This window comes from Passer domesticus, chromosome Z (genome assembly GCF_036417665.1).
Source record: "Passer domesticus isolate bPasDom1 chromosome Z, bPasDom1.hap1, whole genome shotgun sequence".
Lineage (NCBI taxonomy): Eukaryota > Metazoa > Chordata > Aves > Passeriformes > Passeridae > Passer > Passer domesticus.
The window spans coordinates 45,798,617-45,818,632 of NC_087512.1; the positions used below are offsets into that span (position 1 = coordinate 45,798,617).

Consider the following 20,016-nt stretch of genomic DNA (forward strand, 5'->3'; position numbering starts at 1 on the left):
GAGCTGTGATGGGCATTTATGAAAGCAGAGATGAGCTTGATGAAATGGAAAGAAAAGCTGAGAAAATGGCAGAGCTGAGCCAGACCTTTGTTTACAATCATCATCTCAGAACAAACGGATTTGAAAATTATCATATTCAAAGCTAGGTAGTGTCACCAAAATGTAGGAAGTGATCACACTGCTGCAAGACACCCTTAAATGAGACCTCACTGTAAAGTGAGAACTGAAAAAGGAAAACAACTATTCCAATGCAGAAGGCGATGCACCACCTATTAGAAATATTAATGTGCATGCAGTGATGAAGCGCTTCTGCACCTCCCAAAGACCCATGTCCCACTCCCGGTGAAGCCCTGGGAGTTTTTACAGAGGAATGTGCGGTAGGCAGTTACATGGACTCTGCACTGTCAGAAGGCACAGGGACTCAGAGACTTGAGCTGCATTCACATGGATGTGGTAGAAATAGGAAGGAGGGCAGGGAGGCCTTTCGTCATGGTAGGAAGGTGCCAAGGAGACCAAGGACTGAAACGACTCTTGTTCTGCAAAACCTTGTCCGTGCAGAGCCTGATCACTTCCTGGACAACTGCTTGGTGCAACTTTTTCGAGTTCAGTTCAGGCAGCCTCCTCAAGGGCTCCATCAGCCCTTTCTGAGCCTGCTGTGCTGAGCGCTGCGGGCTGCTTGGCTGACACAAAGACGAACGCATACATTTTCATCCACGAGTTCCTAGCACTTCACGTTATCCTGGTCTCCCAAACAGAGCTCCCGCAGCAGCCGTGGACATTCCCTCGGAAGGGCGGCAGCCCTGGAAGCAGGCGGGCCCTGCGGCGCGGCCTGCGCTGCCCGCGGCCTGCCACGGCGGGGAGCTGGGACAGCGGCCACGGCACCGCGCCTTCGCTCGGCCGGAGCCAGGCAGCAGGGGGCGGAGGGGAAGCTGGAGCAGGAAAGTGGCAACTATGCTGAACAACTGCGGTAGAGATGAGGGCGGTGGGATGTGGTGCAGCTCCTGTGGGAAAAGGGTGTGTGGAGGAGTGTGGGAATCCATAAAATCAGAGGGTTTTGGGAAAGCTGCAAAAGGCAGGCCGCAGAGACAGCAGAACTGCGATTAGAGCTAAGCAGTAACTATAAAATAAGTTAGCAGAAAAATTATGTAAAAAGTAGAAAAGTATGGACAAATGGAACAATGGTCTGTGTATTAACACTTGTCTAGAATAAATCCCTAAGCTGCAGAAAAGTATATCTAGTGGTATATTAGGAAGTTCTAACCTTAATAATGGAGCTCTGTGCATTCTGTTTTAAGTCTTACAAACAGGTATTGTATTAGAAATCAGCAAACATTGTTTTAACTGAAGGGATGTGTGCTTATAGTGGTTGGATAGAACTACCGTCAGTATGCTTTTGTTTTGTGTGATTGGTAAAAAACCTATAAGGTAAGTTGTAACATTAAGTTCTTGGTCTGCTGGCTGGGATGTGAGCTGCTGGTGTCTTCCCATTGCCATAACCATGTAATGAGACTGATGCTGGAAAATAAAATGGCTCAAGGCACATTCCTCGCAGTCCCGTCTCGCTCGTGATTTGTACATTTGTACATAGGCCCCGGCCGGCCACAGAGGAGGAGGGATGGATTAGAGGGGAACAGGGCAGCAGGCAGAGACTGAATGGGGGTTGCTTGGTGGGGCCGGCAAGCAAGCAAAAAGAAAGGAGGAGGGTGTTTGGGGAGACAGGAAACTGGAGGAGAGCAGACAGGATGTGTGGACAGGTGGACTGTTGGCTCCAAACTGTTCCATCTGGCACATGGAAGTGTCTGGCGCTGGAAAAATAACTGGTGAGTGGCTAAAACCAGCTCTGTTCTTGCCCCTGAAAACACATGTTTCGAGAAGCTGCTAGGTGAGGAGAGGTGTCTGCTGCTGGCCAGAGCTGAGATCAGAAAGAACCTGAGAAGTGTCAGGGCAAAGATGAGATTCCAGGAGTTCTACCCTTTCCCACCTCGTTTTTGCTCCAGAAACTGTCCCTCACCTCCTATAGGCAGGTGTTCATCTGCTGGCTTCCTGTGTCATGCCAAATGGTACAAGATGGATTCAGTCCTCCCTTGGGAGCTCCAGGGAGTCTGGCTCCATCACAGCTCCTGGCATTCCAGGTGGGCCTTCCTTGGCTTCTGGCATGTCACCTACAGGGACCAGGGAAGCTGAGATGGGTTTGGGAGGGAGAAGACATGTCTACCTGAAAAGTGTCTCATGTTCCATAGTGTTGCCTTATCTCTCTTTTCTCCTTCCTGGAGCTGACATACCTGGGGGTGCAGCAAACTCTACTTTGGCTCTGGGTTTTTGAAACAAAACCTCACAGTTCTGGTTCAGAGCACCTCCCATCTATGTCCTTCCTCTTCACCATCCTTCTCACTTTAGTCCAGGTTTCCCACCCTCTGACTGCCAGCCAGCACTGTCACCTTCCTTTGGAATCTGTGTTTTTCCATGCTTGACTGCATGGTGCATTCAGGTAACATGGCTTAGGACTGTCCATCATAACCTTGACTTTTCAGTTGCTGCTGCTATTAACCATATGTGCTCAAATGGATGGATTTGTGCCTCTAGGTAGATTTCTCCTTTTCTTTTTCTTGGCATTTTTGCTGCCTAGAGGGTGAGGCCCAGCTCCAGTGTTGCTTGTGTCTAGGCAGTACCTGGCTCTTTGCAGCCTGGAATTGCAGACTCATATTAGTTACAAATCCCATGAAAACTGTGGAAAAGCAAAGACATTTTTTCAACAGGGAATAGCTACTCAGGTACTGCCACAAGCAGAGTTCTGACCAAGAATTAATTTGCTATCTCAGGGTGGATGCACCTCATGCTGCATGGCCCGTCTGGCCAAATGCATGCATACCTTCCTTTCCAAAATGTTCGGGTGCACAGATACATAAAGACTTGTGAACAGAAAACAACAGGCAAACAGAATTTCTGTCTCTAATACTCTCCTCTGGCTGTCTGGTAACTCTGGAAGCCAGTGATCAGGCAAGCCTGGTCCTTACTTCTTGTCACAGTCTAAGGCAGTGCGTAGGGGCAATGGTAGCACAACCATACTTCATATCTCATATTTCAGGAAGAACTGAGGAGTTAGGAAGAACCCATGCAGATTTCTTGTGTGTAGAACAGTAGTGGAAAAAGCAAACTCTCTGAGTTGCTGCTGGTGGCCTGCCTGAGAGCTGGGGATGCAGTAGGCTGCAAGGCCACAGAAGCATGAATAAATTGATAGGACACTACAAGAATGTCACTTGCAGCAGCAATGTGACTTTGAACCACACTTATATAGCAGCTTTTTCCTTACAGCAAGATGAATAATCTGGTAAAATTACAGCTGCCAGTTATCAGTCCTCTGTGAGGACCTTAGATAAGGCAAATCTGAATCACAAAACCTGTGACTGTACCAAAATCTGGGTGACTGCAAGAAGTGTACCCAGTGTTGCTGAAAAAAACCCCAGGCTTCCCATATAAAAGTCAGCAAGCAATTTAATAGCCAGAAAGAAATAATCAAAGCAGGAGGAGTTTTTGGGTTGGGGGCAAGCTATAAGAATTTTGCATACCTCTTCCTTAAACCCGAGAAGTTCAGGAGAAAACCTCCTCTTTCGAGCGATATGCCAAAGTAACTCTCATTTGAGAAGAAACAGAGAAGATCCTGACAATCCTTCAGCAGAGGAGTGCCAGGGGGATGGGAAAAGAGGAACATGCATCCCTTTTGATTATCAGCAATTTCTGGTGATTACCACCAATTTCTGGTGATTTCTGAAAGGAGCCTTGTGTGAGGTGTCACTGGGGAGGACTGACAGAGGTCTGACTACAGAGAAGCTGGCTAAATAATCCTCACTCCCATTGCTAACAAGACCCTGGGGCAACATTCTCTGTTAAGCTGCGCAAGGACTTGCGTGCTGCTGCCTGTGATGTTTTGTGTATGAGATACAAATTTAGAAATCAGCGTAGTTTTCTCACTTACTTGTTACTTGGTTTTTTTTGCCTCCCAAATCCATTTTATAGCTTCAGAACAGCAACTGTAGCATGGAATAAGCTAAATTAAGTCTGTGGGGAGTCTGCCTCTACAACTGATATAGCTGGAACAAACAGATAATCTTTAAGGCATCTGATTTATCTTTGGTTCTGAACTGCAGCCTGTTTTTTTTTTTTCTTCCCAGCTGTAATCAGCAGTAGCGTAAAAGATATTTTTCCTCCTTAAAAGACTTTCTTCTTGCGTACTCCTAGACCGCAGTGCTTATAGCCATGTTAATACTGCCACAAAGAGATCAGTCAGAGTTTAGGACCCAGAGCCCTGTTTAAGGCTTATAGGATGTGACAGCTGACTGAAAATCAATGAAGTGTGATTTACCAAGCGTCATAATGAGGGCAAGATAAGGCTAGAAAGGTGCTGCCTTGCCTTGCAGACTCAACTGTCTGCTTCGATTTTTAACTAGATTGTTTTAGTCCCTGCAAAGATGAGACTGATTTGCTAATGAAGACAGAAGATCAGATTTAAAGGAAAAGCCACGGTGGTGCCCATGCTTTGCCTAGTGCTCATTGTGCTGTGTCTGAGCCACTCAGGTAGGTGTGATTTCTTCTTCTTCCAAGCTGAGCTGTAGGTGTTCAAGTTTTTTTTCTGTTGGCTGGTTAGCTGCTGCTTTTTCGTATATGGTGAACGCTGACTTCTCTTGGTCATCCTCTGAACACTGTGTGAGTAGCAGAAAAGGGTTGTATCAGTTGCTGCCTTTGTATTGCAACCACGGTCAGTTTGACATCTAGGTTTTAATAACTGGAGGTGGGGCAATTGCTGCCTAGTAATTAACAAAAAACCCTAAGCTCGAATTTTGGCTGCTAAAGGGAATTAAGGGAGAATTTCTGTCACCAAGAGAAAAACTGAAGTGCTTCAGGCAAACTGATAAAAGGCTAAGTGTCTCGTCTGTACTTATTGGGGTGTTTTGCACATTTGTTTAGCAGTCTTTCTGCCCCAGAACTCCTGTCCTGCACCCATAGGGAACTGCTACTTGGACAGACCACAGAGTGAGACAGGAACCTGGAGGAGTGGGGGAGATGGCAGACAGTGCTTGAGTACTCAAATGCATGTTAACCTGCCAGGGAGCTCCCCAGTTTTTGCCTCTCAGTGCATATGGTAGATTCAGGGATGTATCTGTCCTATGGCTGCTTCTCCTTTTTTTTTCAAAGGCAGTGCTATTTTGTTCAATATTTTCTCCGTGGCTTTATCTAGCTTAATAATAAAGTGGGGCTTGGTCAAAGGAACTGTTATTTTCTTGATAACATGATATTTCTTATTTCTCATGAATAACTTCTGCTTTTAAACTGTCTTTGTGCAAGTACTGAGGCTGTCTTACAGAGGCAGCATCTTCTTCCTTCTGACTTTCTTCCTTGTGAGACTCCTCAAGTCTTTTTTACTTTTTAGTGGCTTCCTCAGCAGATGAGATTCAACATATCCAGCCCCAAACCCAGCTTTACCACCTGTCTTCTATACCCACTTGCAGCATTAGGTACCTGAACTTTATGTGAGATGTGAAATGGCACCATTTTCTTTTGAGGAAGGTCATACACACCCACGGACACAGAGGGTGTGTGGCTGCATATATGTGTGCAGGATGTCATACTCAAAGAAATGTTAGAGCAATAATAAAATTGCTCAAATAAATTTCAGAGTATTCTGGCAGTAAGACGGAGCTGGATTTGATCATGCATATTTTGGGGTTATGGATTTTTCTATGCAATGGCTTTTCTGTAAATTTCTTGTTTTTAACAACCATACACGAATCTCCTAAAGGGAAGGTGAAATGTCTAGGAGATGGAGTATCTGCAAAGTCTCTCATAGTCAAGGGATTGGACCTGTGAGGCTGTGGGTAGTGAGGGGGTAGAAATGTGTTCTTGTCTTCCTTTGGTTGCAGATGCAATACCCGTCTGCCATGTTTGGGCAACCAGTCTAGTTTCCTAGGACAGATCACAGACACTGCTGTGATGGAGCTAGGGTCTGGCATGAGAGTAAACCCTGGAACAAGCAGAAGGGGCATTCGTGGAAATAGCAGACCTCAAAGGCTTGTAAGTGACAAGATGGAGTGTGGCCCTATAGAGGACTGCTATAAACTGTGCTGACAGCTTGAGCCATTCCTGGCTCTGGGATGGAGCAGGTAGAAATGAACGTGAAAGGTCCCTCTGATCAGCCAGCCTCTACCTGCCCAGGGCTTGGTAACCCCACCACACCTTGTATTGCAGATACAGAGGACAAACACAGCTTGTGCTAGAACATCTGACAGTAAAGTTGTTATCCGGTGAGTGCAAGCACTAGGTTTCAGAGTTTATAGCTCCTCAAAGAGGAATGGTATCTTGCTGTGGCTGGAAGTGGGGGATGACAGTGTTGCTTGGACCTTGTGCTCTCCTGAGAGGACCCAGAGAGCATTAAAGATTGAATTTTGTCCCATGGAAAGCTCTGTTATGAGATCCGGTTTTTGCTTTGGGCAGTTCTTCAGCTGTGTTGCTTGCTGCGAGGTCTGTCCCTGTCTGCAGCCTCTGACAGGCCCTGACTGAGGTGGAGGAGGCTGCACAGCCTGTTATGCTCAGGAGATGGGCAGCAGCTGCTGGGGAAGGGGACATGGGCAGAGATAGTGGTCCATGGTCACACTCTTTCCTCCATGTAGAGTCAGAGCATGACCCTCTGCCTCCAGTTTTCAAAAACTGCTGTTTGCATGCCCTTTCTTTCCATATGGCACCGGGACCCTGCTGGGGGCTGCCTTAACTCTGATTGTTGATGCACACGGTGTGTGAGCATATTGACAGTGCCCTCCAGGGCTCTCCCACTGTCAGGTCCTGGCACCATCCCTGCGCCTGCAGACCCCTCCTGCACCTAATGTTTGGCAGTCCAGGCACAGATGTTCTGCTCACCCTGGGGCTGGCAAGGCATAAGCTGGGCCCTGGACCGTGTCCTGTGAGGTCCCTTTTGACTGCTGACACAGCAATATTGACTGTGATCCCTGTTGTGTGGGACCAGTCTTTTTTCCTCCATGGTGGCTTTGAAGAGAGATAAAATCCTTCTCACCCTTGGTTGCTGTGCACAAGGGAAGAGATGGAGGTCATGTCAGAACCTCAACACCACGGGGAGTGGGGCTCATGTTTGGGAAAGGATGGAGGGTCTGAACTGCCCATCTCCCTTCATGGTAGCAAGGGGAAGGGGCAGCATGGTGTCAGTGATTGTGGGAGTCCCAAGTCATGCAGGTACGTTTCTGTGCTTGCCTGGCAGATCTAGCTCTGACTGCACATCCAGCTCCTGTTGCTGCCCAGTGGGGTCTTTTTGCTTTGACAAATAGTCCGTAGAAAATATAAACCTGGTACAAAGTCATCACTGCTCTGGTCTGATGATTTTTTTTTTTTTTAATGTGAGTTGGGCTTTGGCTATTTTCCATTCACTTGCCCTGGTTCTGCTGAGAGTCTGTGCATCTGAATTCCTGCAGAATTCGCTGTTCAAGACAGGACCTGCCTGGAGGTGAATTTTCCTCACATCATTGCTCTGTCTCATTTTTCAGGTCATGGTGTTCTTCATGTCCGCTTTCTGGCAATGCCTCCACTCTGTGTTGCTCTCTTTCAGATGTGAATGCCTTCAGTTCAGTTGCTGAAAATGAGGATGCGCTCCTCAAGCACTTATTTGAAGGCTATCAGAAATGGGTCCGCCCTGTGGAAAACTCCAACGACACCATCAAAGTCCTTTTTGGGTTGAAGATATCACAGCTTGTGGATGTGGTAAGTGTTGTGTTAGTGAAGCACCACTTTTACAGATAGTTGTGCCTCCACCTGGGAGGACTGGTAATGTAATTAGCTTTTACCTCCTGACACAAGAAATGCACAGTGATGGTTGGGCAGAAAAACACTGAGCATGAAATGCTGCTGGTGATACAACGTTCTTTCCTCCCCCACTCCCCTCCATCCCCAGCATGGACTGTAGGACTCATTTGTTTCGAGGGAAACATGAAGGTCCTTTTTTCCCTATTGTTCTCAGGGAATATGGCCTAATTTCCATAAGGTTTTGATCAAACAACACATGCCAGACAGTCCTTGACATCTATGTTGCAGTTTAATGACAAGACAGCTACAGGATGGGACTGAGGAAGAGTAAGAGATGGTTGGACATTATTCATTCCAAGCAAGCTTGTATTGATGCCAAAGATAGTTCAAGTCTTAACCCAGCTGGTCACTAAGATGAAACTCTAGAGGCAACATAGCTAATCCTCTGTTTCTGCCCTTGTGGAAATTTCCCCTTCTCTTTCTGCTGCAATGCATGGTGGAATTTTCACAATGCCCAGAGGTACCCACATAACAATGTGCTCCTTATATCCCCCAGCCCCTGGTAATGTTCCCTTGTGCTGTGGAAGGCACACTAATTTTGTGCTTTATTTACATAATTAGGACAGTGTTTCAGCTTGTATCTTCCCAAACTCACTCAGGCTGACCAGTGTGGGGAGCTGAGCCATCCTATGAGCCTACAACCTGATACCACTTGCTGTCTGAGCCCTGGCTGCATCCTGGGTCTTTGGCATATGATTCCTTTGAGCTCCTGTGAAATGCTGAACCTCAGTTTTCCAGCCTCAGAGGCTCCCAGTGATAGCAGAGACAGCACCTAGAAAGTCAGTCAGTTTCCCTCAATGGTGACTGAAGAACCCAAGCCCATGGAAAGAGGACCATAGGGATCTCCTCATCTTGGCATGGGGTTGGACTCAGCAGGCACAGGGTCTGTTTCTAATGGCTGGTTTGGTATTGCAATCCTCTCTCCCTTGTGTCACTCTAGGATGAGAAGAATCAGCTGATGACAACCAACGTGTGGCTGAAACAGGTAAATTAGACCACCTCAGACCTCCCTTTTCCCCATGAGAGCTGCTGAGCTGAGTAGCCATCTCAGTTTGCTGCCCACTGTGCCATGTATCCCATTTCATGATGCTGAGTGGCCAGCACCAAGACACTTCAAATTTTTACTTCACTCTTCTCACTTCAGCCTACGTATAGAGACAGAAAGGCAGGCAAGTAGGCCTTTAGGACATAGGGTACCCTCTTCTCCTGACCTGCACCCCAGCTGTGTGCTCAAGCCAGTATTTATTTCAGGGAAGCGACACAGCTGGTACTGCAGTGGCTATCCCTAGGATGTTATACGTGCCCTGAGGGACTATCCTGTCTCATACTTAGAGGTCACACAAGTACTGTCTCTCTTGCCTGAGCCAAGAGTGGTGCCTCGGATATTTTTCTTCATTCCTCAGCATATGTAAAGACAAAAAGAGGCCAGTATGTTACACACACACACACACACACACACACACACACACACACACCACAGACCTTTTCCCATTAAAAGCTGTAGCAAATTAATCAGATCTCTCTATCATAATTGCTTTCGGAACTGACAGTGATTTATACAAATGAGGGAAAGGCACAAATTGAACTGTTAGGTCTCCTTTCTTCTTCACTCCCGAAGAACACTGTTTTTAGTTTAGGTTACATTGCACCAGTTTATTGACCTTGTGACAGTTATTTTAAGTCTCTCAGCCTTGTGAGTATCTGTAAAGCTGATCCTGGGCAGAGGGCATAAAAAACAAGCTGTACTTGAAATCATGCCATGAGGAAAGGTTCTTGGGGGTTGCTGGGCTGGTGGATGAGAAATATGTCTCAGTTTTTGTCTGGGTACTGTACTGCTACAGTGAGTGTGAGATTCTGGCTGGAGCAAGACCCCTAAAACCAATATGAATACTGCATATAAAGATGATCTCTCCCTTGAAGAGTGAAATCTCTGGCTTCCCCTCACTGTGGGGAAGACAGGATTTTTCCCTTTTGCTGGAGAAATTTCTGATCCAAATACAACTGCTGGGAACCTGCCCTGAATTATCTGCAGTATTACAGTTTCCTCACCTTTAGCAGCAATTGTAGAGCCCCTCTTGTGCACAAGGCCACATTTTGGCTCCCTTATTTTGAGTATCCACTTGGGCAGACAACAGAATACTTCTGTAAAGGGCCCTCATCTGCCCTCCTCTGTCCTCTCCTCTTTCCAGCCCATTCTCCTTGCAGGCTGTAGCACCCACCTTCACCTGCAGGTCCAAGCCCTGTGCACTGTAGACACACTGATTTCTCTGGAAGCCTTTAGAATGCTCAGATTTTAGCCAGGGCAGCTCCTCAGGGAAACTCAGGACTGTGATTTCCCAGAGCTGGGCTCTCTGGAGTTGTTACTATTTCTAATACCACTTCTCCATCTAATGAGCTGAAAACGTTAAGACCCGAGGTAATGCAAAGGGAGTGGAAAATGAGGCACAGGCTCTAGTTTTCATACAGTATAAGTGCCCTCAGGAGCTCAGGCTGAGCACTAAGTACCTGTGCCTGACCCAGGTGTCCTGCTGTGGAAGTTGTGTGTTCATGTAGGCCCAGCTCCCTCGGTTTTTCCTTGTAAAAGGGATGATCCACTCCCCTCATCATCTTTGTTGCTCTCTTGCTGGACTTGCTTTATCCATGTTTTCTTCATTCTGAGGAGCCCAGAACTGGACACAGAACTCCAGATGTGCCTCACCAGATGTCCTGAGTAGAACTCCAGATGTGCTTCTACATGTGCTGAGGGGCAGGATCACCTCCCCTGAACTCTTGGCAATGCTCATCCTAATGCACCCCAGGATCCCATTGGCCTTCTTGGCCCCCAGGACACACTGCTGGCTCATGGACAGCTTGCTGTCCACCAGGATCCCCAGATCTTTCTCCACAGAGCTTCTTCCCAGCAGGTCACCCCCAACTGCTGGTGCCTGGGGTTGTTCCTCCCCAGGTTCCGGTATGGAACCTTGGGGGACACCACCAGTGACAGGCTTCCAACCAGACCCTGTGGCACTGTTTACAAGCTCTTTGGGATCTGCCATTCTGCCAGGTCTCAATCCACCTCACTATTCACTCATCCAGTTCAAACATCCTGATTTTGCCTACAAGGATATTGAGAGAGAGACAGTGTTGAAAGCCTTGCTGTAATCAAGGTAGACAATATCCAGTGCTCTCTCCTTGTCCATCCAGGGAGTTGTTTCAGCATAGAAGGCAAGGAGGTTGGTCAAGCATTATTTACTTTTAGTGAATCCATGCTGATTGCTCCTGATCACCTTCATAATTTCTCAGCAAGAGTCTTACTTTTCTTGGATAAGCAAACCTTAAACACAAGCATTTTCTTTTCCTTTTTTTTTTTGTTAACCCCAGACATCCTGGTGCTCAAGATGGTGGGACTTGATACACAAGCAGACTGACACACAAGGTTCAGAGGAGCCTTTAGTGGTTGCTGAGAAAGTGTCTGGATTCAGGCAAGCTACACAGTCTACTAGCAAGGGCCAAGAATCTGAGTCTAGTTGCAGCGGCTACGACTGGCCTCTGGGTCCCCGGCTGCTGTGGGCAGTGCCGCCGGCAGTACCGAAGCGGGAAGGGCACTCTCCCGCGGAAAGATTTCCTGGGGAGAGCGCTTAAGGCGAAAAGCCTTTAGGAGAGCGAGAATTCCCGGAGCTGTCTGCAGTGTAGTCAGTCTGCGTCTCGCAGGAGAAAGACAGGACCGCGCGGACAGGGAAAAGGGAGATGTTTATTGAAGAAGCGTCGGGCGCGGACAAAAAAGCTTGCTCGGCAAGGTCTTATAACTAGAACACAGCGACCAATCTAAAATTTTGAGAGGAGGGAATAACGCATAACAAACAGCTCAGATGTCCAGTGTAAATAAATTAGGGGTTGAATCCTGACCTCTAAACCAATCATTCAATGTCCAGGCCAGAATGTTCTGGATGAGTGGGCAAGGACCCTGAATAATAGACAGGCAGTTAGGGAGGAATTTAGGAAAGATAAAGTGTAGCTGACGGGACAATTCAGAAGAGGGAGAGAGAGAAAGCCCGGGCAGAACCATAAACAGAATGGGGGGTACAGGAATAAACCAACTTAAAACTAATGCACCCCTACATTTCCCCCTTCTTTGTTTAAAAAGAAAAAGGAGGAGTGGGGTAACTTAAACACCATCTTCTGAGGACTCATCTGACCCAGGGTGGTCTTTTAACTGTTCGTCTTCTTCGGCACCTTCTTCTTGACTTTCGTCCATAATCTGTTCTTCGACTACCACCCGATTCACTTCTAAAGCAGACATCGATTTAACTATAAGCCTTCTAAGAATTCTCCAAACGACAGAAATTGCAATTGAAATGACTAGTAAAATGAAAAGTTTTTTGTTCCACTAGTGATGGGTTATACTCTTCAATGACAGCACAGAAATGGAAATTTGGTAAAGCTGGAGGAAGGGGAGAGCAATTGCAATGTCTGGAGCAGCTTGGAAAAAATGGAGAAGAGAGGGAAAGAGCCTTATGCATCTGCTGCTATGGTTTGTGTCAGCAGGGAGATTCCTGTTTTAAACTGCTCATCTTCCAAGTCTGCACACAGCCTATTTTCTGCTCTGGTAAGAAGAAACAACCGTTTTCCTTGGAGACATGAAAGAGCACTTTAGCTGTGAGAGAAATCAATGCAGAGCAGGGGGAAAGTGAGGAGTACTGCAGATGGAGCAAATCACCCAGGCCAAGGGGCTGCTCCAGTTCAACTCCAGAGGGATGATTCTATCTCCAGGTGGCTCACAGGGTATTTGCTGCTCTTGTGTTAGGAGGCTACAAGATGACTGTGTTGGCTGTTGCTCAGCCTTGACTGTCCCCTTGCATGATGTATGTTTCCAGCCTAAGTCCCGTTGTGTCCAGAACATAGGCGAGACTGTGATCACCTAACAGCCTAGGCTTCTGGAGACATTGTTAGACACCCATCCTCAGAGAAAAGATAATGCTAAAAGTGGTGTACTCTGTCCCTGATTCTGAAGCTACAAGCAGCAATGGCCCCTCTTCTCTTTCCATACCTGAACAATAACAAATGTCTCTAGTATAGCTGCAAAAAGCATGTGGCGTCAAAGAAATAAGAAGGGAACTATATGGAGAATTAATAGACAATATTGCTTTTTTGGTTCATCCCTAAGTCGTGGAGGAAATTACCCAGTGAAGGCTGAGACCTCTGCATCCCTGGAGATCTCTTTGTGCTGCAGCTAATGGAAACTGGTTCATCTTCCACTTCTTGGTATTGACCACAGTATACAGCTCTTGCATGACATTGCTGCTATTTCTGTGGACAAATTAATATCCTCATCAATAATGAACAAGGATCAGAGAGCTGATTTTCCATTGCCTTTCTGTGGAAATCTCCAGGTTGTTGGAGCCACTTTGTTATGACCTCCCTATCTGAAAATCCAGTAAAGGAGAGAAAAATTAATCTAGAGTTCAACATGATGAAAATGGAGAGGACTCTCCCTGCTTTTGTAACCAAATAGTTACAATGACATCTTGTTATTTTTCCTGCAGTAGTCTGCAGGTCTTTCTGATGAAAGACCAATTTTATTTCTTCTTCTTTTTTTTTTTTGCCAGGATGGTGTACAGATATTGTGTTGTATTCCAATTACTTAAAAAAGCCAAGTCTCCACTGAGAAGTGAATCAAGGCCACCTCTACTCATTTGTGTGCTAGCATCCACACCATCTAGGGTCCATGGAGTCTTCCATGGGGTCTGTGCCAGCCAAAACCTGCTTGGGCTGGTTCTCAGAGGGAAGGAAAGCTGCTGCACTAAAGGGAAGTGGCTCCTTCATTTTAGACTACTCCCAGGTGGGCTGTGCAGGGTGGTGAGTAAAATGAGAGTCAAGTTCTCTCCAGAAGTGCTGGCTTTGAGGTTACGAGCCTAGGGATGGGTCCTTGGGTCTCACCTGTGTCTGAAGGAGCAATGCTTGTGGGGATCAATACCTCCCAGCCATGCCTGTCGGGCACCCTCTCTGCAGGTGAGCAGCCTCATATCAGGTTCTGCCTGCTGTGCTGTGCATGCAGCTGTTGAGGCACATGTAAGGGTGAGGAAGGAGGCTGCTGCTTATGAGTGGACACAGAACTCCACTGTTTTGTTATAGGAATGGATTGACCACAAGCTGTCCTGGAATCCAGATGAATACGGTGGGATCACTGCTATCCGGGTCCCCTCTGAGTCTCTGTGGCTTCCCGACATCGTTTTGTTTGAAAAGTGAGTAGCGTGGCTCCTTGCTCTGGGCTTGGGCCAGAGCTTGGGCAAGGCATGTCAGCTACTGTGAGGTGTGTGTGTGCTGTCAGAAGGCTGCTTCTTTAGGCCATGTGAATGTTGTACACCTTGTGCTCCAGGTGAGGGATAGAAAGCAGAGCTCAAATGGGGTACGACTGGGGCAAACATAGTCCTGAACTTGGTACTGTTTCTTCCTGTCCAACTCCCAGTGCTGATGGACGTTTTGAGGGATCCCTGATGACCAAAGCCATAGTGAAGTACAATGGAGTGGTGACCTGGACACCACCGGCCAGTTATAAGAGCTCCTGCACAATGGATGTGACCTTCTTCCCCTTCGACAGGCAGAACTGCTCCATGAAGTTTGGGTCGTGGACATATGATGGCAATATGGTGGACTTGATTTTAGTGGATGAAAATGTAGACAGGAAAGACTTCTTTGATAATGGGGAGTGGGAGATCTTAAACGCCAAAGGTATGAAAGGCAACAGGAAGGATGGGCTGTACTCTTACCCATTTGTTACTTACTCCTTTGTATTGAGGCGCCTTCCATTGTTTTACACTCTTTTCTTAATAATCCCTTGCCTGGGATTGTCTTTTCTAACTGTCCTGGTGTTTTACCTGCCTTCAGATGAAGGTGAAAAGCTTTCATTGTCAACGTCAGTTCTAGTCTCCCTCACTGTTTTCCTTTTAGTGATTGAGGAAATAATCCCTTCTTCTTCCAAAGTCATCCCACTGATCGGTGAGTATCTGCTCTTCATCATGATTTTTGTGACCCTCTCTATCATCGTGACTGTGTTTGTTATCAATGTCCACCACCGATCCTCAGCAACTTACCATCCCATGGCACCCTGGGTTAAAAGGCTCTTTCTCCAGAAGTTGCCTCGTCTGCTCTGCATGAAGGCCCACGTAGATCGCTACTCGTTCTCAGAGACTGAAGAAAAGGGAACCACCTCAAAATCAAAGTTTCTGGGGAAGCAGAAATACAAGCAAGCAAAAGACGGAGAAAAAATTGTTATTGCCTTTCTGGAAAAGGCAGCTGACTCCATTCGGTACATTTCCAGGCACGTTAAAAAGGAGCATTTCATCAGACAGGTAGGTGAAGGGAGGGCAAGGAGGGAATCACACTTTCCTTGACAGCAATGGCTTCCAAGCTCTTTCCTTTTCTGCATGCTTTTCCCTTTGCCTCTTCCTCCTGCTCTCCTCTGACACATATTCTTCCTCAGACCTTGATAAATAATATGTTTTTGAGACAACACATAGCTTCAAGGAGAAGCATATTGTTCTGTGAGAGTCCCTGCTCTTTACAGGTGCAAGAGACTAGTAGCCTCTCCTGGAGGAATTCCTGGTTTGGGTTTATTTGAATAACCTTGTCCTGTGTAAGTTTGGGATACACACAAATCTGGAAGCCTCTAAACTCATATGCTCAAAAATGTAACTTTTACACTTAGCAAGCTCATGGCATTTGCCAGGTGTCAGTCCTGGCCTCCCAGCACATACTGTGCACTGCATAGTTGCTCTGTTTTAAGTGAAAGTCTTCTAGAGTTCCAGTAACACATGTTTAGATTAGCTCCCTACTGCTGTCCTTCCCCTCTCAATGAGCCTCCTGGCTTTTAAAATAGCAAATTACTGTGTTTGCAAACAATGAATCTCATCCAAGGGTAGGACAGTAGAGCAATGCAGCTGGCAGCATTTGGAAAGACTTCTGTTAGCATCCTCCTAACAAGAGCTAGGGCTTTGTTTAAACTGTGCTGAGAGAACTGCAGTAAAAAGGAGAGCAGTAAATCAAACATGTAGTATGTGAGCACATACTGTCCATGACTATTACTTGTTTGAAACTGAAATAATTTTAATAAAAAGGTCCCTTGGATTACCTTCATAAATAGCACTTTTCTGTATGCATAGTTGTGCCAGCACTCACCATTCAAAATTCCCCTCCTGACTGTACCCAATCTGAGTCAACAAATCACTTAAGCAAACACAAATAAATGGAATTGCTTGTACTGGAATCAATGCCTGTGTCCAAGTGCTGTGACAGAGCCTCACCCTCACATTTACAGGGAGATGCAGGTCTGTAAAACGAAGTCCAGTTTGTTGGAAAGCCATCCTCAAAGCTAAGTCTGTAAATTTTCATATATGCACTTAACTAAAACCTTTTGTGCAGGCTGAGGAAGCCTCATCACCATGTGCATAGAACTATGGAATTGCTTTGGGGATTTGAGTGATTTGCAGCTATGAGTGCTGAAAAGGGGATCTCTTTTAGTTTTAGGCTACCACATACTACAAACATCTAATTTTAAAACCAGATTTGGGGTGCTGAAATGTATGTAGCAGTGTCAACACAGTACCAAGCTTGTTACTATTTGTTTATCCTCCCTCTATCCTTCGCAGGTTGTACAAGACTGGAAGTTTGTAGCTCAAGTCCTGGATCGGATCTTCCTGTGGTTATTTCTGGTGGTGTCAGTGACAGGTTCAGTTCTCATCTTTACCCCTGCATTACGGATGTGGATGAACAACGCTTTGTAGAAAACACTCAGTAACATACAAGTGTGGTGTCAAGGGACAGTGGTGCCTTGTAGCTTGGTGTCTGCTGTACAAGACGGGAAGCAGCAGCAAGAATGAGGGAAAGTGATGATGACAGTGGGCATTTATTAGTGCTTTCCATCTTAATAATAACTCTACCAGTTATAGATTTTGCTGAAATCAGAGAAGAGCTTGGTGTGCAGCCAAGGCCTAAAGTGAACTGGGGTTGCACAATTGAGTTATCATTATTTTATTGTTAGCTTGTTTGTATTACTGTAAAAGACAAGATTATTAGTTAAAATTGGAAATAGAAGGTGTTGCAGAATCATGATATTTAAAAGGCAGATCTGCCAGTTAAAATGCTACTTTGTAAAAGAAGTTACAGTAGGAACACAAATCTCTACTCAGTTTATCTGTGTTTCCAATTAAAAAGCAGTGTAAGTGTCTACAGTCTGCTTTATGCATGTGTCAGAACTGGCAATTGCATAGCATGTGCATCAGAAAAAAATATAAATTCTTCTTAGATGGGATGCTGAAAACCTTGACTGTTTAGCCTCACCTTGCTGTAGGATCAGCTCCACAGCGGCGGAACCTATCTCTGCCCACCTGCTACCAGCCTTTATGGATGCACGCTTTGTCTCTCACCTCAGCCATCAGGAAGCTACAAGGTATTGCCCACTTTGCAGTATTATTTGCAATTTTGTTTGCTGCTCTGTAGCGTACCAGAAGGCTGACAAAGTGAGGATTTTTCCCCATGCTCCACATTTAACTATTATTCCTTCACCTGCTTGTTCACAAGTGGGAGATCACCTAAGTGAAGGTGGCTGTGCTATTCCGTAAGGCGAGAGTGATACTCCTGAAATGTTCAGCTGGAGGGAAGCTGCAGACATCTGTTTTGGCAGATGAAAGTTTTGGTATTTGCAGAAGTAGGGTTTCTCTTGAGAGCTATGGGGTGGACTGGTCACCAGGAAGATACATTTTTAGCTTTTGGCTTGTCCATGTTTCCTAGGCAATTCAGAATTTCATTCCTTTGATTAATTTATTATGAGATCCTTTTGCATGATTAGAAACAGCTCTTAAAAGTGTTAAATAAGTAAGATATGACAGAAAACACCCAGGTGAAACTCTTCAACACAGGAATGACACTGTCACTACTTTTGCTGGGGCAGTGTTTTCCAACACGGGGTGCTTTAGAAAATCCCATTCAGAACTTGCAAATATTTTCAGGGTTAGCAAAGGATTTGGAGATCCAATTTTTGACAGTCTAAATATGTGTTTAAGTTTTAGCTAGCCTTGAAACTGTCTCTCTAGAGATAGAGGTTAGAAACTGTTAAAATACATAGAGTGTTCTTGTGCTTGGATTGTGCATGCACAGCAGACCTCCATGAGTTAAATGTAATCCCATCATGTTGTGTCAATGCAGAAACTTCTGTTCAATTGTGCAATTATTATTAATAAAGATGTATTTAGTAAATGATTCCTGGGGTGTCCATACACTGGGGTTTGCTGTTGGTTTGTTGTCAACAATGGGCTGTAGCCCATTTTAAAAGTTTTGTCCCAAATGTATTCAAACTGAGGGGTTTTCAGGTTCTTGGAAAGTCCTTATTACTTTTCAGCTCTCTCTGTGAGTTTGAGCAAGAAGCATTCAGATGTGGTTATTATATTGCTGGAATAAACTCATTTAGTTTGGCATATAGAGAGAGATCTCTTAGCATAAGGTACTGCCATAAAACTTGACCATTAAATCATAAAATTCATATACATTGGCCATTCTATCAGTTGCTCCTTTCTTCTTGAATAAACTGCATTTGTTCTCCTAGACAGTACTGTGAAATATCTGTCAGAAGAGAGCCAGGAGGCTCTTCTTTCCAGTGTTTCCAGACTTTTGTGGTCCACTACTGATAGGTATTCCCTACAAGCACTGCCTCCAGGAGGCTGCCCGTTAGCCATGACAGATGACAACCTCCTCTCCTGGGAATCTGCCTCAGGTGTCCATCTGACAGATGGTCCTGTCTCCACCATGCAACGCTTTGGTTGCCCACCCGCAGGCACCACATGGCTCTGTCTCACACGTCTGTGTCTGATGCCAAGCTGCTTTTTCTGGCTTATGCTGGTGAAGATCAGCAGAGCTCATGTGTTGGAGATGTATGAAAATTGCAAAGGTATGGCTTCTGGCCTTGAGTCTTCCTAGCATTGCATCTGGTACTGCTACATCTGTAGTTTCACTACTCATTTCCTTCTGCTCCCTGATCCTGAGCTTCTCTAAATCTGTTTGCTGCTGGCTCACAAAAGCATTCACCATGTTCCCCACAAAGGTCTGCCACTAAAAACACAACTAGGGAGCACATTTGGGCAGACAGTCCTGCAGTGGGGCCTTCCCTCTGATCTACTTACTTGGCCTGTGGATGACAATATTGCAAATCACAAGTCTTAACAAAAAACCAATAACCTTCTGCCTTAATACTATCTCAGCCTGTGCTGTCTCAGTTTCTGGGAACTGGTTTGCTGAGACATTGGCACTGCTTTTAGCACTCACATATATGACCCACTCATCAAAAGATAAATATGAAAAACTCCTCTGGGCCTTTTAGTGGAGGTAAACTGAAAGAATAGTCTCCCTTGGGAAGAGAATGTAAAGAGATGTTGAGCTGTTTAATTGCTTCTGTGCTTTTAAAGTTAATTCATAGATGCCATTACTCCCAAGGAGAGGAGAATTCTTGCTGCCAGTGGTACTCATCACTGAGGCATATTAATAAAGGGTGTTGCTGACTTTGGAGCTGATGGGGTGAGAATAGACCTTTTCTGTGGCTGTGCACAATGTGTGACCCAAGTCAACATCTGGGATGGCACCAGCTCTAGTTGTAACTTTTCTTGTTATTTCATTTAGAAGGTCCCCAACCTTCAACAAGAGTTGGGCAAGCAAAACTGTCGTTTTTGTGTGGCTCTTCCATGTCTGCTTGCAGGGACACACCTACTGCAGCCTCCTTCAAGGTGACATGCTGATATGCCTCTTGTATCCCCCATCTCCTCTCTCAATACTTTCACAAAGCTGGCAGCAGTACATTGGGCTCCCGGTATTGAATGTGTCAAACACAGCTGAGAATTGCAAAAGATTGCTCCAAAAGTTACTGAGTTGCAGAAAGGAAGGGTAAATCGTGCACTAAGAAGAGACAGAAGAGGACTTTGTAAATCAGGGATTTTGCTGAAGTCAGATTATTCACTGTGAGGTTGTAGCTGTCATGCTTAAGAGACCAATGCAATGCACCTTCAGCCACAATATTTTCATGGTTTGGATGGTCATAGAGTGTAACAGGAAATGCTAGCAGTCAGATGTCTTTTCTGTAGACATGAAGTTTGTAGGTTCAGAATTCAGCTCTCCTCTTCAAATTTCCTTTATTTT

The 20,016-nt window shown here is 45.7% G+C and overlaps 1 protein-coding gene across 5 annotated transcripts; it reads left to right on the plus strand.

Annotated features, from left to right (window-relative positions):
* Positions 1 to 910: 910 nt before the first annotated feature.
* CHRNB3 (cholinergic receptor nicotinic beta 3 subunit) lies at positions 911 to 18,373 on the plus strand. Of its 5 annotated transcripts, none has more exons than XM_064404836.1 (7): positions 911 to 1,014; positions 4,446 to 4,572; positions 7,607 to 7,758; positions 8,801 to 8,845; positions 13,972 to 14,081; positions 14,306 to 15,188; positions 16,485 to 18,373. In XM_064404836.1, the coding sequence occupies exons 2-7, from the start codon at positions 4,530 to 4,532 to the stop codon at positions 16,617 to 16,619; spliced, it is 1,368 nt and encodes a 455-aa protein (XP_064260906.1). In that variant the 5' UTR covers positions 911 to 1,014; positions 4,446 to 4,529; the 3' UTR covers positions 16,620 to 18,373. The 5 variants fall into 5 exon arrangements, with proteins under 5 accessions (XP_064260906.1, XP_064260904.1, XP_064260908.1 ...); XM_064404834.1 differs by having other exon boundaries at positions 936 to 1,820; XM_064404838.1 differs by lacking the exon at positions 16,485 to 18,373 and having other exon boundaries at positions 936 to 4,572; positions 14,306 to 14,568; positions 14,788 to 14,835; positions 14,970 to 15,170.
* Positions 18,374 to 20,016: the final 1,643 nt, after the last annotated feature.